This window comes from Alosa sapidissima, chromosome 4 (assembly GCF_018492685.1).
Source record: "Alosa sapidissima isolate fAloSap1 chromosome 4, fAloSap1.pri, whole genome shotgun sequence".
NCBI classification, from domain to species: Eukaryota; Metazoa; Chordata; class Actinopteri; order Clupeiformes; family Clupeidae; genus Alosa; species Alosa sapidissima.
The window spans coordinates 20,691,074-20,711,011 of record NC_055960.1 but is presented as its reverse complement, the minus strand read 5'-3'; the positions used below and the strand labels follow the sequence as shown (position 1 = coordinate 20,711,011).

The following is a 19,938-nucleotide window of genomic DNA, read 5'->3' as shown; positions in this document are numbered from 1 at the left end:
CTGTGATGATTCTATTACATTGCTCTTTGATTGCGCTGGGCCATAGGTGGAGCCATCAGGTGTTATTGTGGAGATGTCGCTTTCATCCTCCTCCTCCTATTGATCAACCCGAGGTCTTCTAGCTGGCCTTGGATGAACAGGCTTGATGGCAGTACACTGCAAAAAATGAATTTTCCATGTTTATCACTGAATTTTGTTATTAATCTTATATTAAGATTAAACAATCTATTTGGTATTGTTTCTAGTATTAAAAGACTTACCTAGCGCCCTCTCAAAAGAACATTTTGACTTAATTTAAGAAGACTTTGACTTATTTTAAGGACTCTTATCAAGACAAATTTGCTCAACGCACTGGCAGACAAATTTGCTTGTTTTTAGGACAGATTTGCTTAACGCACTGGCAGACAAATTTGCTTGTTTTCAGGATGAGATGTCTTAAAATAAGTCAAACTTTTTTTAAATTAAGTCAAATGTTTTCACAAGAAAGTGCTAGGTAAGTCTCTTTATACTGAAAACAATACCAACTAGATTTTTTTTATCTTGATATAAGATTAATAACACTTGGTTAGATTTTGTTAGATAAGCAGTTTTTGCAGTGTAGAGGTAGCAGGCCCCCATGCCCATGGTGTACTTTTCTTGAAGTATTCTGTTTGGGTACCTAAAGTAAATAAATGTGTATTACTGTCAAGTTACAAGATACTAATAGTACACAGGACATTCACTATCTCACACAAAACTGTACTGGCACAATGGAAACAAAAATATTTTAGTGACTGTGGTAAGGTGTATGATGTACTAAGTAGCACACCCACAAGAAGACATTCGGTAATGTCAATTCTATCTGTTATGCAATTCATGGGTTTCATCAGGTCCATTTACACAGGTAAATGGACCGCACCATGCAGTCTGCATTCATAATCGAGGTGCTTGATTTTATACACCTGTGGAAAGTGACCTGAAGAAACCCATGAATTGACTTTCCCAAACATTGACGAGCACATAAGAATCTGTATTAGCCTACTAGAAAAAGACTTCTAGAAACTAACTAGCACAACAATAAAAGTTAGATCACAAACCTTTGCTTCTAACGTGATGACCTAATGTAGGCTAGAAAGCTGTGTAGCCTGACATGAGGATGTGCTCTAGAAGACATACAAAACACTACAGTAAGTAAACAGCAAGTAATCAAACAAAACATCATTGTAGGCCTACAAAGGTCAATGTAATAATGGCAAGAAGACATAAATTAGACTGAAGTGTATATACCTGAGCTCTAGTGATAGCAACTTAGCCTAATAGTGCACGGGTATTGTGTTTTTGATTTTCCCTGTTTAGACTAGAACAATACCCGTACTTAGTTGAGCATAAGATATTGTTGCTAATATTATTATGTGTGGTTTAACACTTAGGTTAGAAGATTATAGGTTCAACAAGCTAAATCTCTGGGTAGTGTGGTCAGTTTCTTATGAGTGTAGCTACACCAGGCACGTAACTGAAGCATTCCGTTCGCGTTATGTACTGCAACAATTAGCTTCCAATAGGCCTAATCAATGGAAGTAGCTACACCTGGCGTGTTAGTGGCCTGTAGGCTACGTTCGGGAAAATAGACCATTCCTCTAATGGATTTTACCAAAGCCCTTCCTATTACACTGCAAAAAATGAAATCTAACCAAGTGTTGATAATCTTATATTAAGATCAAAAAATCTATTTGGTTTTGTTTTTAGTATGAAAAGACTTACCTAGCGCTCTCTCGAAAGATCATTTTGACTTAATTTAAGAAGACTTTGTCTTATTTTAAGGAGTCTTATCAAGACAAATTTGCTCAACGCACTGGCAGACAAATTTGCTTGTTTTTAGGACAAATTTGCTTAACGCACTGGCAGACAAATTTGCTTGTTTTCAGGATGAGATGTTTTAATTTAAGAAAAGTTTGACTTATTTTAAGTCAAATGAGTTCATAAGAAAGTGCTAGGTAAGTGTATTTATACTAAAAACAATACCAACTAGTTTTTTTTATCTTGATATAAGATTAATAACACTTGGTTAGATTTTGTTAGATAAGCAGTTTTTGCAGTGTAGACATTCTCTGATTTTACACGTAGCGAACAGAACACTTCAGTTACGTGCCTGGTGTAGCTTCCTGTAATATAGGCTAGCCTAAGCCTAGCTTGTACCCTTTTCATGCATGCTAACGTGAAGAATATGAACATGCTATTTTGTAACAGACGTTAGGTGGAAAAGTTTGTTTGTACTTACAGCCTGTGAGCTGGTGGTCGATCATCATGACGGTACAGAACCAGGTTTTCAGAACATCGATGCAAAACCACTTTCTAACTGTAGGCAGTGAGTGTGGTCGAAATGATTGGAACACAGAACTAAAGTTGCACTACTTCGGTGGTGGTGTTCCAACGATAAATCCGAACCATTTCTTCCTCAACTCATGTTTCTAAGGCAAGACATGCAACATTGATGTGTTATTCCCACAAATAACACAGGCACGATTTTTTTCCGCCATGTTAGCAACTTGCTGTTAGCTCCTACTACAGTGGGCAGTGCTTCGAATTGGCCAGCTTCACTCGCGGTCCGCGCGTGGGATCACGCGGTATCACGCAACTTTAATTTGTATTTTTCCAGTGAGACGCTGCAACAACCCAAACAACCGGTAGATGGCTCAAGTGAGCAGGGTGTGTCGTAAAAAGAAATGGAGCCTGGAAAACCCTACACAGACTTCACTACAGACTTTAGCAGACTGGTTTAGAAATAATGTAATAGCCAGAAATATGCCTACCCTAATAAAGAAATATTTGGTTAACTGCGAGTGAATCCCGTTTGCAGCCGTAGAGACGCAGGACAAATTAAACATTCTGGTTTTCTCCGAGTGCAACGATGATAGACAGACATCATTTGGACAAAATATAGAGTATTAACCTCCGTTGCTCAGCCATATGCCTTCCTGTTACGTCCTGTTATCACGGAGTTAGGCCTACAGGCGATAAACGATTTTTGATGGTCACAAGTTTACTTCATTAGGGACTGTTCGTTATTTATTTAAGGGGCTACCGGAGGAGTTTGGGGAGCATTAGTCCAAAAAGACGTGACCCTCCCTCGCCAGCAATACATTTTTCTATGACCCTCCAAAGTGATTATGAAAAAATCACTGTCAACTTTTTCCGGGTTTATCGCCTACTGTATTTTAACGTTTTCACATATTTGGCCATAAGCCGTTTATCATAGGCTATCACGAAACCAAACTACAAAGGCGAACACTTTAACAGGGGGAATTAATTGGGCATGAATCATGCTGAACGCTATTTCGCTACCTTAGAATAATAAGGTTCTATCTGCGTTTTGAGTAGGTACAACCGGGACGATTGAAACGAGGACGAATGAAACATTCCGGTTTTCTCCGAGTGCAACGATGATAGACAGTCATCATTTGGACAAAACATGGAGCATATTAACCTCCGTTGCTCAGCCAAATGCCTTCCTGTTACGTCCTGGTATCACGGAGTTACGAGCGATAAACGATTTTTGATGGTCACAAGTTTACTTCATTAGCGGTTTATTTTTTTGGATTATTAAAGAGTGTTTTTCATTTAAAGGTTTGACTTCGTGCTTATTCAGAAGAGCATTTAGTGCTCTCCCCAATCCCAGACGTTCACATTGCATGTTTGTTTGTAATGGATGCAACCGCGAGATAGGCTATGCGTTTGACAATAAGTTGTTAACAGAACCAAGACATATAGCCCAGCAGCAATCTAGGGACTGATCGTTATTTATTGAAGGGGCCACCGGAAGAATTTTGAGTGCTTCAATTGGAAGTTGCATGACCCTCTCTTGCCTGCTAGAAATTGTTCAATGACCCTCCGACAGAATTGTTAAAAAAAAGACATGACCCTCCCCTGCCAATTGTCTTCCGCCCGCGCCACAACCACTTTGTGATAACATTCTTAAATCAATCTTTCCCGTGAGCTTGCATGCTACCAGTCCTTCCTTTTCAAATGTGTTGCGCCTGTTTGCACAATTTCACAAATAATCATATGTGATTAATAGTATGACAAATAATCCCTGTGCACGGGGACCGAAACAATGCATGCCAACTTTTTCCATGTTTATCACGTATTTTAACTTTCCCCGCTGTCTTGCCGTTTTAATGTTTTCCCGTAGAATATCCTATATTTTAATACTCTCATAACAGCCCTGCCATCGGACCTGTCTCTGTGTTGCCCTGTTGCTACCCCTTGCCCTTCCAACGAAACAGATATCTTCAAATCATCGTTTTCCTTGCTTGAAGGCGAACTTAGAGTGATGTTAACCTATTTAAGTTTAACGGCGCGATTGCCGTGAGTGCACGATTCATTGGCGCTTGCATGTTCGGCCTTATGTCTACGTGCGCACCTGAGGCTACTCAGCTGCAAGAGAAATAATTTCCCCTCTTTGTATGTTCACTGCAAGTTGGCCTACCATAACTTACCAACTCTGCACTGTAGACTGGCTATTTATATTTTTCTGTGAAATAAGCAAATGTATTTGTGCAACTTTATGAAGCAGAATTACGCATAGGGTACTTGGAACATAATACATTTGACAAAGGACAGATGAATGTTGCTAGTGACAAAATATTAACTTTCAGTGTTTTAAGATGTCTTTGTCATGGGGAAGTGTTTTTCCCCATGCATTTATTCTAGGTTACTGTCAGTGACTGCCGTGAGAGAAGCGGGTTCTGTGTTTCGTTCATGTCAGTGACTGACGCGAGAGAAACGGGGTCTGTGTTGTGTTGTGTTGCGTTGCGTTAATTTATTTTCATTGGGCATACCGTGCCGTGCCGTCCACAGCTCTTCAGTTCTGACAAAGCCAAAATTACTCCTTTTGAAACAATGAGTGCAGGAAGGGGGGTGTCCCAAGCAGCTTTCAGCCATAAGGCTACTTTGAGAACATTTCAATTCACCTGACACTAATATTCAAAATGTTGAAAACTATTTCGGCATAGCCTATAAAGCAGTTTAATTAAATGGAATGTTAGTTGTAAACAAACGAGCTACTTGGTGAGGCTTGGCCTCACAGATGCGCTCGTGCCTTAGATGGCAGGAAAAATCTTCACGATAGGCCTATTAACTAACCACCCGATTCACGTTGGCTGGGGGGAAGGGGGGCCATCAGACAATTGTGCCCAGTTAATCCGGCCCTTCCCCCAAAAAATCACACCTTCCCACCTCTGACAGCTTAAAAGAAGTCAAGAGGACTCCTTACTCACAGACCTAGTCACAAACCTGCGGTTTTGAAATCCTATGCAGCTACAGGAGCTTCCAATCGCGAGGAAACAATTTTGCATTGTAGGCATAACTAACATGCAATAACGCCGCCAACAACAACCAAAACTAGGCTAATCATTGTCAACATGTAAATTAAATGTAACATTATTGTCAATCAAATTAAAATGTTCTCTTTTGCAAACGTAGGCATAGTAACAGAATAATTTAATAATGTTACAAGATACTACATCAATCCGTATGTTTCATTGGGCTACTAGGCTATTTGTTTTGCCTTGATTCATTTAGGCTAGGCCTTTTTATTCAGGGGCCATATTCACAAAGAATTTTAAGGCTAAAAGTAGCTCCTAACTGGCGAATTTAGGAGCAACTCCTAAAAATAATGGGCGTGTCACTCCTAACTTTAGGACTCCTAATTTTTTCACAAAAAGTAATTCACGAAGCATTTTAGACCTAAAAGTAGCACCTAAGTCTGGGACAGCTTAAGTCGAGAGGACTCCTAACTCACTAAGACCTATTCATAAACAGCTTTTTTGTGGCATTTTACGTTGCGATGTTTTGAAATAGCCTATGCGCAACAGGAGCTTCCAATTGCGAGGGAACACTTTTGCATTCATAAAAGGGATGCAATAACGCCACCAACAACAACACAAACTACTCATTGTTAACATGGAAATGAAATGTAACGTTTCATTGTGAATCAAATTAAAATGTTCTCCTCTTTGCAAACGTAGCCTAGGGATATGGTGACAGATTAATTTAATAAATGTTGCAAAGGTAGGCTACTGCATCAATCCATAGGCCTATGTTTCATTAGGCTACTAAGCTATTTGTTTTGCCTTACCCTTTATTCATTTAGGCTAGGCCTTTTTATTCAGTTATTAATCATCTTCCGTCCTTCACATTACTTGTGTAGCGCACGCATTCTCCGACCTGTCACCTGTCAGTCATCATCGGAAGAGAGGTGTTTGGAATTCCCGCGTTACAATCGTCAGCCAATCAAGGTGGTCACTTCAGTCAAGCTCGTGCATGAGTAATGACGTCATCCATAGCCACGAAGACTCACTCCTAGTTTAGGAGTTGTCTGAAAGGCTTTGTGAATAACTTTTAAGAGAAAACTCCAATCTAAAATCTTTAAGTGCGATTTAGGAGTAGCCTACTCCTAGTAGTAAGATAAAAGCCTTTGTGAATAGCCTACGGCCCCAGTTATTCATCATCTTCCGTCCTTGTGTAGCGCACGCATTCTGAGACCTGTCACTCATCATCGTAAGGGAGGTGTTTGGAATCATGCCCGCGTTACAATCATCAGCCAATCAAGGTGGTCACGCTTGCCCATTTACCCAAATTAATGGTCGAATATTACTGATGATCATTGTTATTTAAGAACATGCAGTGTGCGTAGGGTACCAAAAACATCTTGCTCGTAAAAAAGCATCATAACGCACATTCTGGCGGGTCTGTTATTTACTGTAGGCTGCGCAAACCACATGCCTTTATTTTGGGCAAGCCTGCATTCATTCATTCATTCATTCAACCTTTATTTATTCTTGGAGGGTCATTGAGGGAAGCCCTCATTTTCAATGAAGCCGAAATTACAGAAGCGAAGCAAAGCGCTCCACAAACAAGACAACATTCGAGGCCTTCTGTTGAAGAATTTTATATAAAGCCTGCGCTGACAGTAATCCTCCTGCCCCTGATAGGCCTACCACAGCTGTGGATAGTGTGGAATGTTCAAGTAATAACACAATCCAATGTGTGTCTCAATTGTCCCCCGCTGACCACCTCACACATTTCTCTAGATTTTGCAACAAACTTACATGACACAATGCCATAAAATATGCCAGTTTTAGGACACAGAATAATGTTTGTAATGATACCAGGTAGGCCAGGTATTGTCGAAGGTGCATGGTGAAGTGAAATTCTTACTTTGGAAAACAAACATTTGCCGATATCATCGCCAATCATCAGAATATTGCAATAGATTCTGTGTTCTGGACTGCAGGTAACTTGTTAAGCCAGTGGTTATCAAACTTTTATTTCATTCCCCACTTTGATCAAGGGGCATGACTGATGATAGTGGAGATAACGTGTTATCCCGAGGCTTTTGCAAGTCAGCATCTTCGACGGTAGTCTATTAAAAATTAAAAAAAGTTTTCGATGTCCCAAACGGAGAGCCATACTTTATTGTTTTTAACGATCTCTATGCTACTCACAAAAATGTAGGCATGGGGACATGATGAAGTAGGTTATCCAACTGTCGTGTGTTAAATTATTGTGATTACGAGCCAGTGGTTTTCAAACATTATGTGTGACTCGGACATCTAACTAAATGCAACAGGCTCATATCGTCCTCGCATTCGCAAAATGAGGACCAGTGTTTTGTCAAATTGCAAATAGCTATTCGTTTTAACTATTTTTTTTTTATGATAGTAGCCTATACAAAAAGCACTTTATACTATCTTAATATTGGAATATGGGGAGGGAAGTGGCGCGTCTGCAGTCAGCCAAATATGAATGTAATTCTGCGGCATAAAGCAGATGTAATTGTTTATCGTACAGAAAAATAAAAATGACATGTCAAGCAGTCAATTGACTACATTGCAGTCAAGAAGTAGGGCAAATTAATTTACGAAACCAAAACGTGGGTCATAGTTGTCTAAGCCTCTATTGCGTGCGTAGCTTGTTAAAAACGTCGCCAGATAGTATTAAATCGGCAACAACATTGTTTTCTGCAGAAGCCTACCCAAGGCTACAGATTAATTCTGAACAGTTATTTCTCTACTGGCTCAATTATCACACCACTGTTTTGATTTGCGTAGTTGCGTTAACCCCAACACTGACAATAATGTAGACAGCAAATTTCGATTTCGATTTTCGTGTAGTCAAGCCTTAAGCCATACCCAAGTAGCCTAAATCGAGGTAATGTTTAATTATGCATGATTTATTTTGTTATTGAATTCGTAGGCTGGGATTACTCTCGGCAACAATTATGTAAGGGACGGCAGGCAGAGCGATGTACAGTGGCAGAGCGACGCACAGTGGCTGAAAGTGGTACTAAAGCTTCTCGCAGCTTCACGCCGCGTAATGCGCGAATGAAGTGGTCATTTGAAAGCGATGCCCACTGTAGCTGCAGAGAGACAATCCCCTAGCCGCAAAATCTTCCAGTCTTCCTGTAGGCGGTCACAAGCCAAGGTGGGCGAGGCCATGAATAATCAGTTTCCCTTCGCCGTCATTGGGAAGGGCTCTTTCTGATTCGCTTGTTTTTCCGTGTATTTTCTTTCATTGGTTAATGCGGGCAATGGGGGTAGAAGATCATTTTCACGTGCAGCATGCATATGCAACTTGGAGTGAGCTATAGTATTTCGGAAGTAACAAGTATTAAACGGTTTCTCAGTGAATGAGACCTTTAATTATTAATTTAAATATATACTTTTCTGTGCAAATTAGAGAACAGAAATATTTTTATTAAATTCAAGACTAACACAGAGCATTCCACAGAACATTGCAAACACACAATTTATTTATTGTCATTTCCCTTTGTGAGGATTTCAGCAATTAAGGCCTGGGCACATTCTTGACTTTGGCAGCACTGGTGGTGTGGTTCAATCTAAAATCAAAGAAAAAGCCATTAGATTTTATTCAGAAATTCTCATCAAATTCTCATATTCTTTGTTTTACATTCTTCCTGTGTCCTGGACTTCATATACTATTGTACTGCTATGATTTTATCATATGTTTATATTATCATTTCTGATTTTTCCATCTCTGTGGTATTATAAAAATGTTAAATATCAGATTACCCTACACTGCCATTTTCATAACCCCTTCAAATAAATTTTATGTTGGATGATGTTGTTAGACCCTACCTTTGACGCTGACTTTAGTGGAACACTCCGCAGTGCCGAAATTGTTGATTGCCACCACCTTATACACTCCACCGTCAGTGGCGCTCACTCTGAGGATGTACATGGAACAGATGCCATGGGCATTGGTGATGTAGTAGTTTTTGTTGTCATTGATGCAGATGTCATTCAGGTACCAGAAGACATATGGTGTGGGAAAGCCACGGACAGCACATGTCATGAAGCACTGGTAGCCTTTTGGTGGAGTATGGACTTTAAGAGGAACCATGATGGATGGAGGCCTCTCTAAGGACACTGACACTGGGGCATTTGTTGTTGCTGCAACTGAATGGAAAGCAGAAGTGGAAAAAAAGCTAGTTAGACTATTCTCTAAATGTTTTCTGTAAGTTAAGATCACCATGTCAAAAGCTGTCGAAGTTTACTTGGATAGACCCTTTTAGACTATCTACAGATGCTCAGATTATCAGCAAACTACCTATTGATGCACTGTTATCTAATCCCCTTTATGGTTTTATGGGATGGTTGTGGTTAAGGTAATGTTCCGTAATTGTTCCACAATAATTTACATACTGAATTTGAATCAGATCTACAACGTCTCTGTAGGTGGACTATCCAAGTGTCACTGCTGTCTAAAATGTTGTAAAAGTCATCAGTTCAGTATATGGACAGTATTTTAATGTAAGGAAATCTGGTTAAAAGAAGTTTTCCCCTCCCCCAGATGTGTGGTATGTAGTCACCTTTATTACTGTTGACACCCCATGTGGGTGAATTAGATGGATCTGACGGACCCATGTCATTCTTGGCATAGACGCGGAAATGGTACTCTCTCCCAGAATGAACGTTTGCAGTGAAAGTGTTGCAGAAGAGGCGATCAGCAATGGTGCGCCAAATACGGGTGTTGGACTCGTGTTCAGCCACCATGTAGTGCAGGCGGTCATCCACCTCCTGGTCAGGAGAGGGTTCCCAGGTGATAATTACTTTCCCATGGACAAGTTGTTCTAATGCCACTGGACCTGGTTGTTTAGGTTCATCTAGGTTGCAGGGGAAGTAGATTTTTTTACAATTAGGGTGATTCTTTGCTAGTTCTGTCCTGTGCCTGTAAATTATTTTTCAACATGCTTACCTGTAACTCTGACCTCAATATCAAAGTTGGCAGAGCCACTGGAGTTCTTTGCAATAATGGTGTAGATTCCAGAATCTGAGCGTTGTGATGAAGGAATCACCAGTGTTGATGACCCCTCAACATTCAAGATGTTAATCCATGGAGATATGGGTTCTTCGTCTTTTAACCAGGTGATATCAGGCTGAGGCTCAGCCTGTAAATGGAAGGAAAGGGGCACTGTGTGTATACTACTGGCTCAGAAAATAGTGAAAATAAGAATAAATTATTTGCTTGACAAATTCACTGGACCACAATGATTTTGCTTCCTGAACACCTTGGTGGTAGCCTGACGAGCCAGACCCACATTAAAATGTAGGGTCTGGGCACTCACCGTTCGCAGTGCTCAGTCCGAGGGGCGGGATAATCAGTTGTCTTTCAAATTCCCTCTGCACGCAATAGGACAGCGGCAGCGCTATGAGTCCCATGCGTTTCCCACCAGAGGAGCTAGTTGGCTAGTTCAAACGTTTGCCAACTTAATAAAAGCTTAACTCGTGTCACACTGTTCACCAGCAGCAACATCCATCGTATTTGTTTTCAAGTAGCAGGGAATTCAAGCCAAACCGTTGCAACTCTGCCATCAATCATTATGTTAAGCCCACCTAACGACTCTATACACGATTTCATTGGCCTGATTAAGTTTCGATTTGTGGAGCTCACAAGCCAACGGAGAGTTGCTAGACTAGCCCTGGCAGCAAATGTAATTTGCTGCCGCTATGGGCGCGTCTAGATTTCTAGGCTACCTTGGTGGTGTATGGATTGCTGATCACCAAATTGCTGTATCAAGTACCAACTTGTAAATATAGCCTATTTCTACATTTTACCATTATATTGTAAGTATACTAGTATATTCACAGGCAGCCGTGGCCCACTGGTTAGCACTCCGGGCCTGTAAACAGAGGCACCTAACCACTCACTGCTCCCCGAGCGCCGCTGTGTGTGTGCTTCACCTCACTGTGTGTTCACTGTGTGCTGAGTGTCTTTCTCTAATTCACGGATTAGGATAAATGCAGAGACCAAATTTCCCTCACGGGATCAAAAGAGTATACTTATACTTATATTACAATGCAATCTGTTTGGCTTCACATTTGGGTGTGTTGTATGAATTTCAGACACCTTTTTTGAAGTAGAAGTAGAAGAAAAGAAGAAGAAGAAGAAATGATCTGTTTTGTGAGATTTTCCTTCATGATTTAAGTGTCCATGCAAATTTTGTTAAATGTGAGTTCTCTTTATTTTTATACGTGACTTATTGCCCACACACTAGGCAGTTTTGCTCAGTCCCTTAGTCCCGGGCTCAGTGGGTGCACGGTGTAGATTTTGAGCTGCTGATCAGAAAAGCATCACCACAGGTGTCATCAATGTTACTAAGCTGTTACCTTACTAAGTAAGTTTTTCAAGAAGCTGAAAGAAGTTTTTCAAGAAGTGGTCCAGTGTCTTAATGCACTGACATGCTATGACCTCTGGCTGCTAACAAGTTGAGAGCAATGGATGGTTATGTTTCTTTTCAGCTATTTCTTGTGATTATTATGCCCGTTCTAAGGGTGAAAGATATGTTTCAGGGTGGTGGTAGCATAATGGTTTTAAGTAGCTGGGCTAGCACGTAGTAGCCAGGAAAGTTGTGGGTTCAATTCCCGGCTTCCACTGTTGTGCACTTGAGCAAGGCACTTAACCCTGAGTTGCTCCAGGGACAATGTAACAATGCCCTTGTAATATATTTGATATATATGTATGTCACTTTGGAAAAAGCGTCTGCTATATGTAAATTTAATTTTGTAAGAGTAAATGGTAACACTTTACTTGAAGGTGAGTTCATAACACATTCATAGCAGCTGTCATAAACTGCACATAAAGCATTCATGATTGTTTCATGAGACATGACTCAACATTCATACCAAACCTTTCATGAATGTGGAAGACAGAACGGCGACAACTTGTCAAAATAAAAGTCCAACAATCGCAAAGCAGCATTGCCATTTTTGTTCCAAATCTCTTACCTGATCACGTCACATCTGAGTCAATGGGCTACTTCAGTGCCAAAAAGACAGAACATAGTCAAGCAAATAATTTTTGTTTCATAAAAATGTATTTGTTTTACGATGTAACCTTTGCAGATGATTTCTCATCTTTTGTTACTGGGAATGTCCAACCTTTTCAGGTTACACAAATATGGGTCAGCTGAATGTAGGCTAGTTTACCTCCCAGTGTTAAACTCAGTGATTACGAATACTTCACAACTCGTATAGTAAAGTGACAATCGATGTAGACTTCATGAAATATTTACGAAGGCTGGAGACAAAAACGGCAATGCTGCTTTGCGATTGTTGGACTTTTATTTTGACAAGTTGTCGTTGTTATGTCTTCCACATTCATAAAAGGTTTGGTATGAATGTTGAGTCATGTCTCATGAAACAGTTATGAATGCTTTATGTGCAGTTTATGACAGTTGCTATGAATGTGTTATGAACTCACCCGTCAAGTCAGGCATGAACTGGCCATCGGGCATACCGGGCAATGCCCGGTGGGCCGACGCACATTTTTGGGCCGGGCTGTTATTATTTAATAATAATTAAACAAATATCCACCGCGACGGTATTTGAGACACGAAACGCGGCCCATTGGTTAATTTTCTTGACGGACATTGGGCTAGTCCAATGACATCTCTCAGCCCTCCCCTCCCAGGGTTATCAAATTTTGCCATTTGAGCTGTCTGACCGCGGAGAGAAGTGAGTTTCCGTCTGTGAAATTGTGAAAATGGATAGTAGGCCTAAACCACAAAAGCGCAAGGGGGGCGCACAGAAGCTGCGAGACAAAAGGCTAAAAAGACTACAAGTGGACGCAGCAAAATGTGTCAAAATCACAGAAATGTCCTTGCTGGTTTGGAGGTGGTTACCCTAGTGTGTGTGTGTGTGTTAGTATGTTTTAATAGCCTTTGTTTTCAAATAATGCTATGAGTAAACTCTGTGTCCAACTTACAGTGTTATTTTAGCTTGCCATAAAGTTATAGTTTGCAGGTGTTACAGCTTACAGTTATTATTATCATGTAATATTAGTGAAACATTGCTTTCCCGAAATGGATGATAAATGTGCGCATATATCCTCTGGTATGTCGTGTGCCTCAGCATATCGTATAAATAATCATGGTGGGCCGCCATGGCCAAAAATGCCCGGGCCATTTTTTAGTCCCAGTCCAGCCCTGCGTCAAGTAAAGTGTTACCGAGTTTTTAAATCCAACATCATTACCTCATAAGTCATCTTGATTCTCAGGGAATTTCCTGCTCTAATAACCATGAAATCTTCTGGGCTATGAAATTGTGGTCTCACTGAAATAAATAATAAAAAATGTTAAATGTATGTACAGCGACATAGCTTTTAGATCCATTTTTTACATATTCAGAAAATAAACAACTGTAAACAAGACATACTTTTGCTCAATCAGTTGCCATGCACAAATGCAAAGCATCAAATTACTGTAGTGTATTACATACTCTTGGGGTTTCTTGCGGCCACCACTTGAGAGGGAGGACTTGGATCTCCAGCCCCTGACACATTGATGGCTGCAACTCTGAATTCATATTCTGATCCCTCCGATACATCTTTGACAGCATATTTCAGGCCTGTAAGAGAATATTACGATAAGTGGAAGGGTGATCTTTTATTGATTTACAGTGCTGTGAAAAGGTTTTCTGCTTTCTTATTTTTTGAGCTTGCCACATTTCAATGTTTTGGACCAGCCAAGTAATTTTATTATAGATAAAGACTATGGGGGGAATTCTCCCATTCCCGCTTCTGTCACACCCACAGTGCGCAAGTTCAAAATCAAGGCGGCCTTATGAAAGAGGCATGGTTTATTTCAAATAGAACCAGACTGATCCACCACCTCGTTAATTTAAGTTGAAATGAAAACTTGGAACGTGGACTTTATCATTGACCTTCTGAATGGCATTTAAATCCAGAAAGAACACAACGTAAGCATGAAACGTAAACGAAACGTAAGCATGGTGACTGAATAGTGAAGGCCTACAGTAAAAATGGTGTGTCATTACATAGACCAACAAAGAATTGACTTAACAAAATGTAACTTTTGCTTTAAGGTTTGTTTATAAAGAGTCAAGACGTGCTTGCAGTGTATAGATTCATAATTTAACTTTAATTAAACTCACTATTGAGAAAGGAAGTTTCAATGGCATCGGCTTCTCATAATATCAATTTATCTATGCTAAGAAAGCTGTAGACACCTGCAGTTTTGAATATAGTAGAGAGACTGGCATAACAATACCAGCATCCATTACAAATGAATCAAGAGACATGATAATATAAACTATGCTGCTCGACAATAGTGCAAATGTAGACGTCTGTGTATGGATGACTTCGGTCAAGTTGGAAAGAAATGGACAGATTCGAATGAAGTAGTCTATAGGATTATGACTTCATGTCAAGTTAAAACTGAAGATGCACAGTTGGTAAGCTCCAATATCCAAAGTGGGTGATTATAACGGGGTTTCCACTATCTGGGGTTGATATATCAGTCAGGACAATAGAATAGAAACAGGTGTTTCATTCGTCCCTCCACATGTGCCAGTATAGCAAAAATGTATAGTGTTCAAAATTGTCCAAAATTACATACAGTGGGCATCTCTTTCAAATGACCACTTCAGTCGTGCATTAGGAGGCGTGAAGCTTTAGTACCACTTTCAGCCACTGTGCGTCGCTCTGCCACTGTACATCGCTTTGCCTGCTGCCCCTTCTGAAAAAGCAGGAGACTTGCCGAATACATCTGCTTTATGCCGCAGAATTACATTCATATTTGGCTGACTTCTGCAGACGCGCAAAAAAACACTGCCAGGCCATTCTTCAAAATATTTTCGTTTGCCGTAAAACGCCCGACCCTGTCAATTTAGAACCGACCCAAATATTTATTTTTTTCCTCTTTTAGGCGACTTGCCGGTTGTAAACTTGCGTTAAGACCGAGCTCTTCAACTTTGGCCCGTTAAAATGTGTAGCCTACGAACAGTCTAGCGACGCATTTCATCAAGGCCCATTTGGACATGTCAGTTATTTGCACCACTGGTTAGATGTAAAACAGCATTTCGTTTCAGACTACTGTTACTTAATTTGTGCATTAACAATAACGTTTCAGACTACTGTTACTTAATTTGTGCATTGACAATAAAGTATTAGCCTACATGAACTAAAGATGACTAAAATCTTATGTAGAAGAAGAAACATTCACAAAAAATCCATCCATCCAAAAATGACCTTTGTTTTTGATAGCTGTTGAAAACGGCATGGAACTGACAGAGATGTTTTTGTTTATAAATACATAATAAATAAATAAATAAATAAATAAATAAATAAATAAATAAATAACATTATGCTGATACCTTTTGCTTTTCCCAAATACAATGTAGCCTACAGTGTAAGTGACCTTTCATCAATCCAGTTGCAATGGATGAACTGTGATGAACTGCCCTACTTGTGATTGTTTAGAGATTTTAAAGGTTTAATAACAATGCTACATCTTCTTTGGCTATTCTACAATCTATTCACCTTTTCAGCACCAGTAGGCTACTTTCTGTGCAGCCGCACACACACACTCAGGCATGCCAAACAAGCATACACAAAAGTTTCAAGAGTGGGGATGGAGTAAAATATGGAGACAAATTGAAGTGTGATTTATTTTCGCGGAACGGATGTACAGGACTGAGCGGCGGTCATATTTTGTACCACTATGCGGTACATCTAGTATTTTTAATAGGGTAGACTACAATCGAAGATGCTGACTTGCAAAGGCCTCGGGATAACACGTTATATCCACTATCATCAGTCAATGCCTCCTTGATCAAAGTTGGGAATGAAAGAAAAAGTTTAGGCTACTCCTAAATAGCAATAAAAGATTTTAGCTATAGGAGTTTCTCTTATTAAGATATTCACAAAGCCTTTCAGACCTACTCTTAGTAAGGGAAAATGACGCCTCTGAGCGCTCTAGAATCTTTGACTAACAGTCTAAGAGTGAGTGAGTCTTCGTTGCTATGGATGACGTTATTACTCATGCACGAGCTTGACTGAAGTGACCATCTTGATTGGCTGATGATTGTAACGCGGGAATGATTCCAAACACCTCCCTTACGATGAGTGGCAGCCACAGGTGACAGGTCTGAGAATGCGTGCGCTACACAACGACGGAAGATGATGAATAACTAAATAAAAAGGCCTATAGCCTAAATGAATCAAGAGTAAGGCAAAACAAATAGCCTAGTAGCCTAATGAAACATATGGATTGATGTAGTATCTTTGTAACATTATTAAATTAATCTGTTACTATGCCTATGCCTACTTTTGCAAAAGAGAACATTTTAATTTGATTCACAATAATGTTACATTTAATTTACATGTTGACAATGAGTAGCCTAGTTTTGGTTGTTGTTGGTGGCGTTATTGCATGTTAGTTATGTCTACAATGCAAAATTGCTTCCTCACGATTTGGAAGCTCCTGTAGCCGCGTAGGATATCAAAACAGGCAAAATGCCACAAAACCGGTTTGTGAATAGGTCTGTGAGTTAGGAGTCCTCTGGACTTCTTTTAAGCTGTCACAGCTGGTGGGAAGGTGTGATTTGTTGGGGGCAGGGCCGGATTAACTGGGCACAAATGTCTGATGGCCCCCCCTGCCCCCCAGTCAACGTGAATCGGCTATATCGTGAAGATTTTTCTTGCCAACTAAAGCACGAGCGCATCTACGAGGCCAACCCTCACCAAGTAGCCCGTTTGTTTACAACTAACATTACATTTAATTAAACTGCTTATAGGCTTTGCCGAAATAGTTTTCAACATTTTGAATAGTGTCGGGTGAATTAGGAAATGTTCTCAAAGTAGCCTTATGGCTGAAAGCTGCTTGAGATCCCCCCGTCAAGCAATATAACCATACATAACGAGCGCACTCATTGTTTTAAAAGGAGTAATTTCGGCTTTGTCAGAACTGAGCTGTGGACGACACGGCACGGCATGCCCAATTGAAAATAAATTAACGCAACACAACACAGACCCCGCTTCTCTCGCGTCAGTCACTGACATGAACGAAACACAGAACCCGCTTCTCTCACGGCAGTCACTGACAGTAGCCTAGAATAAATGCATGCAGAAGAAAAATTCCCCATGACATCGTAAAACACTGAAAGTTAATATTTTGTCACTATAACATACATCTGTCCTTTGTCAAATGTGTTATGTTCCAAGTAGCCTGGTGCGTAAGTCTGCTTCATAAAGTTGAACAAATACATTTGCTTATTTCACAGAAAAATATAAATAGCCAGTTAGGGTCTACAGTGCAGAGTTGGTAAGTTATGGTATGCCAACTTGGAGTGAACATACAAACAGGGGAAATTCTTTCTCTAGTAGCTGAGTAGCCTCAGGTGTGCACGTAGACATAAGGCCGAACATGAAAGCGCCAATGAATCGTGCTCTCACGACAATCACGCCGTTAAACTTAAATAGGTTAACATCACTCTAAGTTCGCCTTCAAACAAGGAAAACGATGATTTGAAGACATCTGTTTCGTTGGAAGGGCAAGGGGTAGCAACAGGGCAACACAGACAGGCCCGATGGCAGGGCTGTTATGAGAGTATTAAAATATGGGATATTCTACGGGAAAACATTAAAACGGCAAGACAGCGGGGGGAAGTTAAAATACGTGAGAAACACGGAAAAAGTTGGCATGCATTGTTTCGGTCCCCATGCACAGGGATTATTTGTCATATTATTAATCACATATGATTATTTGTGAAATTGTGCAAACAGGTGCAACACATTTGAAAAGGAAGGACTGGTAGCATGCAAGCTCACGGGAAAGATTCATTTAAGAACGTTATTATCACAGTGTGTGGCTGTGGCGCAAAGCAGCGCGGGCGGAAGACAGCGACAATTGGCAGGGGAGGGTCATGTCTTTTTTAACAATTCTGTCGGAGGGTCATTGAACAATTTCTAGCAGGCAAGGGAGGGTCATGCAACTTTTGACTGAAGCACTCAAAATTCCTCTGTTGGCCCTTTCAATAAATAACGAACAGTCCCTAGATTGCTGCTGGGCTATATGTCTTGGTTTCATGTCTGTTAACAACTCATTGCCGTCAAACGCGTAGCCTATCTCGCGGTTGCATCCATTACAAACATGCAATGTGACATGCATGTTTTACATGCAATTTTACATGCAGTTTTACATGCAATGCACACATTACAAACATGCAATGTGAACGTCTGGGATTGGGAAGAGCACTAAATGCTCTACTGAATAAGCACAAAGTCAAACCTTTAAATGAAAAACACTCTTTAATAATCAAAAAAATAAACCACTAATGAAGTAAACTTGTGACCATCAAAAATCGTTTATCGCCTGTAACTCCGTGATAACAGGATGTAACAGGAAGGCATTTGGCTGAGCAACGGAGGTTAATATGCTCTATATTTTGTCCAAATTATGTCTGTCTATCATCGTTGCACTCGGAGAAAACCAGAATGTTTAATTTGTCCTGCGTTTTTTCTACGGCTGCAAACGGGATTCACTCGCAGTTAACCAAATATTTCTTTATTAGGGCAGGGCAGGCATATTTCTGGCTATTCAATTATTTCTAAACCAGTCTGCTTAAGTCTGTAGTGAAGTCTGTGTAGGGTTTTCCAGGCTCCATTTCTTTTTACGAGACACCCTGCTCACTTGAGCCATCTACCGGTTGTTTGGGTTGTTGCAGCGTCTCACTGGAAAAATACAAATTAAAGTCGCGTGATACCGCGTGATCCCACGCGCGGACCGCGAGTGAAGCTGGCCAAGTCGAAGCACTGCCCACTGTAGTCCAAAATTGTTCATGGCCACTTTATTAGGTATACAGTAGCTGTTCAACTGCTCATTAGTCTATCACATTGCAACAAAACAATGCATTTGGGCATGTAAACATGGTCCAGAGGATCTGCTGAAATTCAAACCGAACTAAAACTGTCAGCTAATAACCTGAGGCTACATTTTGCATGGGCAAATGTTTGCAGCACCTTGATGAATCTATGCCACAAAGAATTAAGGTAGTTCTGAAGGCAAAAGGAGGTCAAACCCGGTACTTGCAAGGTGTAGGGCTACCTAATAAAGTGGCCGGTGAGTGTCTAACTCTGTGTTAAAAGGACATAATAGGAAGATGTTTACAGGCAGTACTCAAGCATTCTTAGAGAAAAGGGAGGGGAGTGTATCTTTCATCTTGACTCTTATCACATAATTTATTATCTATAAATGAGAGCCTTTGTGTAGGCTACCAGAAAAATTAACATGACCCACGTTAATCAGAACTCATCTGATGGATGCTGTGCTATATTGGATTTTCACAACCTTAAATATTGAAATCAGAAGTCAATGAATGTGTAAATAACTGAATTCTGAACTATCTGGGTTCTTGTTCATGGATACCTTCAATAGGCTCATTCACTGGGTTCAGAGCAATCCACTGTTGTGTGTCTTTCTTGCGTTTTTCCAATTGGTATCCAAGGATTTGTGTGCCGTTGTCCTGGAGTGGAGGTTCCCACTTCAAATTGATGCAGTTTTTGAAAGCACTTTCCACCTTTGGTGCGCATGGTGGACCCGGGAACACTGTAAAAAAATGAAGAGAGTAGTGATTGAGA

General features: G+C 40.4%; 1 protein-coding gene across 4 annotated transcripts in view; it reads right to left on the bottom strand.

The window, feature by feature from the left end:
* Positions 1-8,773: 8,773 nt before the first annotated feature.
* The window catches only part of LOC121706720 (immunoglobulin-like and fibronectin type III domain-containing protein 1), a 35,944-nt gene continuing 24,779 nt past the window's right edge, over positions 8,774-19,938 (bottom strand). For all 4 annotated transcript variants that reach the window (XM_042088688.1, XM_042088690.1, XM_042088689.1 and 1 more), the window contains 7 exons: positions 19,727-19,906; positions 13,779-13,907; positions 13,534-13,613; positions 10,258-10,450; positions 9,872-10,165; positions 9,138-9,458; positions 8,774-8,878 (listed from right to left, as the gene is read on the bottom strand). In XM_042088688.1, the coding sequence (XP_041944622.1) occupies positions 8,874-8,878; positions 9,138-9,458; positions 9,872-10,165; positions 10,258-10,450; positions 13,534-13,613; positions 13,779-13,907; positions 19,727-19,906 (1,202 nt within the window). In that variant the 3' untranslated portion in view covers positions 8,774-8,873. The remainder of the gene's footprint in view (positions 8,879-9,137; positions 9,459-9,871; positions 10,166-10,257; positions 10,451-13,533; positions 13,614-13,778; positions 13,908-19,726; positions 19,907-19,938) is intronic.